Genomic DNA, 7248 nt, shown 5'->3' on the forward strand with positions numbered 1-7248 from the left:
CTATTCATATTGCAGGTTGGTAAGGGATTGCTAGTACCAAAACCAAAATATGTTCAAAACTACAACCTCACAGTGAGTTTTTACACTTCCTCCCTTCTTCTCTTAACTAAAATTCAACCCCCAATAACCGGGATTAAAAGCTGGGAATACAGGCACTGTAGCACTGTTAAGGCACATACCTGTTCCTGGGTAGCGACAGGCTGCAGCAGGAGCCAGCCCCAGGGAGCATCGTTGCGCTGCAGAGACAGGAGTGAGACAGTCACAAGCCAACACGTCTGGGCAGCCCCAGAGCAGCAGCCTTGGGCAGACACAGGCTGACACACTCCTGATGAGCTGGGAGAAGACTTTGTCCTGTTCAGAGCAGCAACTGCAGCCCCTTTTTGGACCCAGCTCAGCTCACAGAGCAGTGCTTGTGGCTAGGAATCAGTTTAAGGGTAAAGGAGGTACCAGAGACAACCTTTCTCTACAATTACACCTTTTGCTTTTACTCCCAAAGCACCCTCCTGCTCATGTTCTACATGTGGATATACTGATGCTGCATCCCCTACAGCACCACTGGATGTGCACCCACCCACTCCTGCCCGCATGGAACTCAGGCTGTGCTTTCCCTTCGGTGCACACTGAGCTATTGCAGAAAGAAAATGAGAGTTTCTGTCAGGACACGGGGAATCCACACACCTACCACACACAGATACAAAACCTTTCACTACGGGTGCAGCCGAGCTGCCGCAGGATGCTGGACCGGTGATGGGAGGGCAAGCAGGGAGGTTGGGATGCTCCCACCTTTCCCAAACAGCCAGAGTTATATCCTGACATCCACTTGAGCAGTGGCAAAGGTTACCTGAAGGGCAGGAGGTGCAGGATGCTTATCCCCATCCTCTGATGAAGCTCCTCACAACCTAAAGAACAGCAAAAGATCCGGAGGCAGCCCTGACCAAATTCACACAAGCTCCTGGTTTTCAGACTTATGCAGAAACCTTCTAAATATTTCTGCTTCAGGGGGTGCAAACATGCCCTGAGAGACCCAGTGTTAGAAGCTAGTTTTACCTCACTGGATATACACAAGCTCTGAAGCAAAGTATTTTCAAGACATTTCAGCACTTGGGCCGATTTCTTCAGGGGTTCAGCCCCATACTTCAGCACCAAAGGCAAGATCCCCAGGTTAGGTGTCTAGTGCTTAGTTTTGTGCCCCTGGAAAAACAGAGGTCCTTAATATCTGCTTCTCAGGCACCTGGAAATAGGCACTTGCCTTTGTGGTGATTAAAGAAAGGAAGTGACCTCTGTATATTATTTTTATTTTCTTTCCTTTATATGGTTTTAAGGCTGCTTTTATGCGTCACTGGAAAGTTACAGCCCGTGATTTGTTGCATTCTGCTCTGCTAAGAGAAACATCCCCCCGACTGCTGCTCACTCCTAAGAGCAGGAGGATCGTAACGCAGATTGTAAATGGTTGCATTACTGAGAAAGATAACGTTCCTTTCCACTTTCATTTCCTTCCATTGATATTTATCACCGTAGGGGTTGTGTAAGCACACAAGTGAGAGATCATGCATTATTTACCAGGCTGGAAAGGGGGGAAGCTCCAGACTTTCACAGCGCAGCTGAACCCCAAGCGCTTCTCACCACTGAGATTTGTACCGTGTCTGGTGGTAGCTTGGCTGAAGGATCATTAAAGCAAACGCAATCACCCTGCCAGCCCGGGGAGCAGCAGTGGAGAGGGGCTGAGGGTTGCAGGCTCCTTCTTTACCAGCCCCCCCTGCAGTCGTGCCCCAGAGCTGGAGCAACAACGCAAGAGGGATTGGAGCTGTTGGAGCGAGTCCAGAAGGGGGCCATGGAGATGCTGCGAGGGCTGGAGCAGCTCTGCTCTGGAGTCAGGCTGAGAGAGCTGGGCTGGGTCAGCCTGGAGAAGAGAAGGCTCCTGAAGGGGAGACCTGAGAGCAGCTCCAGTGCCTAAAGGGGCTGCAGGAAACCTGGAGAGGGGCTTTGGACAAGGGCCTGTAGGGACAGGGCAAGGGGAATGGCTTTAACCTGCCAGAGGGGAGACTGAGCGGAGCTCTTAGGCAGAAGCTCTTCCCTGTGAGGGTGCTGAGGCGCTGGCACAGGTTGCAGAGACCCTCTCCAGCCCTGTGATGCCACCAGGGCCATTGGAACTGACCCATCTGCCAAACACACCAGGAAGTTGCAACACTCAAAGGTTTATTATTGTTAAGCTCCAGCCAGTGTCAGAGGCTCTGTGTTTGTACTTGCAGCATCATTGCCAGTGCACATTAAATAAAACCTTACAAAACAAGTCATTAAATGCTGAAAACCTAGGGGGAATAAAAGAAGAAAACAAGAAACATGAACAAAACTACTAAATAAGTTAATGAGGAAAAATTACCAGGAACTTTAAATGCTTTCCCAAATTAAAGAGAACAAAGGGAAAGGATCAGCTCTTCTTTTTGCAATTAAGGTATTATTTATGGCAATTTAGCTTTTTAAAGATTAAGCCTGGATACAGTGCTGCAGAAAATACATCTGATTTGTCCCTGGGCTTCTCATCCTCTCTATATCAGCTTCAGCCAGCCAAAAAGCAGGAGGTATTCTTTGCACTCCCGAGCCTGTGAGCACAAAGGGTGCTTGGAAAACACCCAGAGGATTTACCCCAGTGACTGATGCAAGTGTCCCATCTGCCTCCAGGGACACCTCCAATGCCTCAGGGGTACATCCCCATGGACTTGAGGGATGGAGGGAGGTAGAGGATGAGCACACAGCCACCAAGAGCCCTAGCAGAGCCCTTCCTTCTCCGCCTCTACCCAGTTTGACTCGGAGCCACCAAGCAAAGCACCACAGGACTGCCCAAAACCACACTTTGTGCAGGGAGAAAACGCACCCACAGCTACCGCATCCATGTGCATCTTCTGGAGTATCCCCCCCTCTTACAGAGTTGGCAATGTTTCCAGAGAAGCTGTTTATAAAAAACTTTTAGCTGAAATATGTGAAGCATTAGGACTGTCCAGACTATTTGTAGCACTCAGCCCCCCCGATGCCTTCCTGCTTTCCCTACAGGCTAATAGAAACAATAAAGTAATTAACTAAAGATGCAGAGTTTGGTTAAACTCAAACACACATCAGGGAGGAGAGTGCTGAAGATGGGATGGTCCAGCCCTGCAGCCAGCCATGTGTGCTGCTCAAAACCCCAATTTCAAAGAGACACAACAGGTAAAACACTTGTGAACTGTATTAGCTTTATGACTCTGTTGACTTTTCCAAGCCCTGTGCTGGCTGCCTGCCTCGGTGTCCTGTTCTTTGCACCCACACAGAGTAAATAGGTGTAACTGCTGTGGCTCTGCGGGCAGGGGACATGTACCTAGGACTGTTATAAGGTGCAGGCAGCGAAAGGTTCCCAAGGCACTGCGGAGAGGAGCATGTGGAAGGGTCAGCTCACTGGGGCTGAAAAAGGATGGAGGGGAACAAAGAACCAGGAAAACCTTCAAAACTTGTGAATTCAGAAGGCTCAGAGGTAAAGACATTGAGAGCACCTTCCCTGAGGACAGATGCATAAGGATGCGAACAGGGATGTGACAGCCTTCCACTGCCCGAGCACACCGGGCACACAAGGGCTTTAACTGGAGCGCCTGGAGCCTGGCAGGAGATGAGGAACACGCTGACCAAGGCCTGTAGCAGACACTTCATTTAAATCTAACTGACCAGGAGATTTCCCCTCTCCTCATTCCCATTCTCCCAGCAGGAACATTTATTACGCTAAGTGAATCGTTCAACCACCCGGGACCACCGCCTGCAATCGCTCACCCTAAGCAGCTTTAGCGGTTGCTTGGATCAGCACCCTGGGACTGCAGAAGGTGTTTTACCCTTTGCCCTGCTCGGTTCTCAAGCTCTCCTCTCTTCCTACCTCTTTTAACCCCACGGCTTCGTCCCCTGTCCCCTTTTCCAAGTGCAATGTGTTAAAATAGGAGTATGAACAGCGCTTATCTGATGCAGGGGAGTGCGAGAGCTGGCGAGCGGCCAGCAGCTAATAGCAGCATAAAAGCAATTTGATGGGGAAAGAGAATTAACATGTTAATTGTCAGGCTGGAGAGGGTGCTGGGGACCAACCAGAAGGGATGGAAATGAAGAAAAAGAGACGTTTTCTGATTACAACAAAGGTCTGAGGGAGACAGGCAGGTTTCGAGGCAATTTTCTTCCTTTTTGTCCCATTCTCTGCTGCCCTCCCCCAGCTCAAAACCTCTACCCAGAGCCTGAGGCACTCACAGGGATTTATCAGGAGATCTCTTCCTTTCGAGCATCGTGTCACTGCCAGACGCACCACGGGCTGCAGAGCGGTCGGCATCACCGTGCACAGCTCTCCCCTTCCCACAGGAGCAAGTGATGCTGCGGTGGAGACCCTGTCAGGGGAGAAAAGTGATGCTCGACAGAGCCCTGCACAGTCCCACCTCGCAGCTGGAGCCGAGGGCACAGGGGAGGTTTCCAACGCACTGACCCTCCCCTCCATCCCCAGGGAGGCTGGTTTTGGTGTTTCTTCTCTAAACAAAGGGACATTGGTTGATGGATCTTTTACATTGATTTCTCTCCAAGCGATAGAAAGGAATGCCTGGAAAGCTCAAGCAGGAAGCTTAGCTGCTTTAACCCTGCCTCCACAGCTCCCCGTTAACTGGGATTAAAGAAAGTCAACTAATGCTTCACAGCACCGGGATTTCAACAGCACGGAGCCTCCCGAGGCAGAGAGCCGCGACGGCAAATCCAGCAGGATCTCAAAGCAGCCGCTGCGTCTCCCCGCGGATGCCGTTTAACCCCGGATTTGTGAGCATCCCACTTTGGAAAATCAGCTGGAATCCCATCGCTGACTTCCCTTGATGGACGGTGAGCGCTGCCAGCCAAACCCTTGGCTCCTCACTGCCCGGCTGCCAGCACCAGGGCTGGGATAGGGAAAGTCTTTTCCCATGCACGGGGCTCCCAGCAGATTCCCGGCGCTCCCAGCCCATCCCGGCTGACCAGCAGATGATCCAGTGTGTTTCCCTAAGAGAGGTGCGCTGGGGGAACAAGGGCTAGGACACGAAGGTACCTGTATTGTTTTGTGATTCCTATTTGTGGGTGAATGCTGTAAATATGAGCCAAGAAGATTTAAAAGAGGGTCCCTGAGCCACGCGACTGAATTCATTTGCTTTTAGACAAAATGCAGCCAGTTTTCAGCCTTTTACAGGCAGGAACACAATTTCTTTCCTATGCCAAAGACTGACTGCGTTTGCTCTCCTGCTTTACTTCTACCGTGGAGGATATCGAAGCAAGAACATGTACAGTGAATTGCTAAACTCAACCAGTGCCACTGAAGCTCACCTCATTCAGACCAACACGCCCTACCTGAGCAGCACGCCGAGACCCGTGAGCTCCTCCGCTCTCTACATGTCCACAGCCCGGGTGTTAAAAGAAGGGGAAATAAATAAGCCAGACCTGGTGACTTACATCATCCTGTTTTTCTTTCTGTTCTTGACTGTGACATTCATTGTGCTCTTCATTAACTGCCAGCTGAAAAACTCTTTCTTTGCTACTCTTCCTTACGACAGATCGCTGAGAGAAGCCAAGAGCCCGTGGAGGACACAAGCTGTCTGACACTAGAGAGCAACGATGGGTTTACATCAGTAGCAGGCACCTGAGCCCCTGTGCGATAAGGCGTTATCTCCATGTGTTGCTGGATGGATGCGACCCTCTTTAAGAGGAATAGGCAGCATCGCAGGAAAAGATCGCTGAGCAATATGCTGTGTGCAAACGGGAATAGGTGTAAATAAAAAGCTCTGTTATGAACTCGATAGAATGCTTTAGCTAATTTATGCAGTTTTGTGCTACAAAATCACCCAGTGATTCCAGATTAAGCTCTATATGTATGCAAATGTCATCATCCACCCATTCAGTGTCCATACAAGGATATTTGCATTAACAACCATCTCTGATTCGGGCATCTGGTGGAGCTTGTTACCCGCGTTTATGAAACCATAGCATCAAATGTAAAACAACCACAGTATATTTACCTAACAGTTCCATGCTGAGGGTATGAGTTTACTTTCCAGACCCATTTTTCTCCACTGCTGCTGTAATGCAGTGGGAGCCCTGCCAGGCAGGAGGAGGAAAGGAAAAAATACTTATTTAGACTTTTGATTGTGATTCTGTTAAGATTGGGGGTTCTTTGGTGTTTTACTGCATCATCGATCAGGGTTGAAGTTAATAGCTTTGTGAAGCACTAAATACTTGAAGGAATTTATCTTCAACCTTCTTAAGCTACAAAGGAAATGACTTGCCAGGGCATGAAACCAAAATAATCAGGATGGGGAGAAGGAAAGAGAGAAGACAAATACCATTAACAGCATGTAAACTAAGGAAAGAGGAGAGCAGAGTTCAGTACAAAGTAGGTAACTTCTGCAAGCCATTAACAGTTTTACAGGAATAGTTGCTTTGATGCACAATACACCCCCACTCCTTGCTCTTTATATAAACCTAGCATGATTAGAAGCATGCTTTATCAATACAGTAACAGCTTGATTCAACACTGATTGCCAGAAAACCCCACTGGTTTACTTTACTAGCTATCCCACTTTGCTCTAAAAGCTTCTGCTTAACCCTGTTAGCTGAGATGCTAGTCTACAGCTGCTGGTTTCTAGCAGTCTTGCAGTTACAGGACAATTCCCACTTGTCTTTCCCCACAAACAATGAGCAAAGGGCTTTTCTTCTAAGCCCAGTGGCCCAACATGCAACCAAATTGCAGCTCTCCCGAAACCCAGGGTCCAACATCTTATTTTTGCCAGTGCATCATCCATCAGAGGAATGGGGTTCGAACTGCGGCAGCTGCTGCACCCCTAAATGTGTTCTTAACACAGAGAGTATAGCCGAGGTGCTGTGTGTATATATGTACATAACTGATTTAACCCAACTGAGATTTTACAATGCAATTACACACACACACAGACGAAGCGTGGATATACAGGAGCCTGCTTGCAAGCTTTTTTTTACACCAAAATGGCACAGTTGATAACACTTCCATGTCATTGTCTTGGTTACCGTGTTTTATTCTGCTCAAGTAAGTTCAGCTACTCAACAACAGGCTGGAGCATTTTATTCCTTGATAGGTGGCCAATTTTGGTCTCCTCTGAACCAAATTTAAGCGGTGTGATTCCAAGCAATTATTCTAATGTAGAAAGCACGAATAAATTGAAGTGTGTTTCTCTCAGCCCTCTTTGAATAAATCAAGTTTTATCAAAT

General features: G+C 48.5%; 1 protein-coding gene across 1 annotated transcript; it reads left to right on the plus strand.

The window, feature by feature from the left end:
• The first annotated feature begins 4149 nt into the window (after positions 1-4149).
• On the plus strand, positions 4150-6381 carry SMIM32 (small integral membrane protein 32). The gene has a single exon (XM_061457025.1). The coding sequence runs from the start codon at positions 5290-5292 to the stop codon at positions 5605-5607; it is 318 nt and encodes a 105-aa protein (XP_061313009.1). The 5' UTR covers positions 4150-5289; the 3' UTR covers positions 5608-6381.
• Positions 6382-7248: the final 867 nt, after the last annotated feature.

The sequence above is a fragment of the Pezoporus flaviventris genome, unplaced genomic scaffold, assembly GCF_033815535.1.
Source record: "Pezoporus flaviventris isolate CSIRO_AGI_PZ_B2104156 unplaced genomic scaffold, CSIRO_AGI_Pfla_v1 ptg000023l, whole genome shotgun sequence".
NCBI classification, from domain to species: Eukaryota; Metazoa; Chordata; class Aves; order Psittaciformes; family Psittacidae; genus Pezoporus; species Pezoporus flaviventris.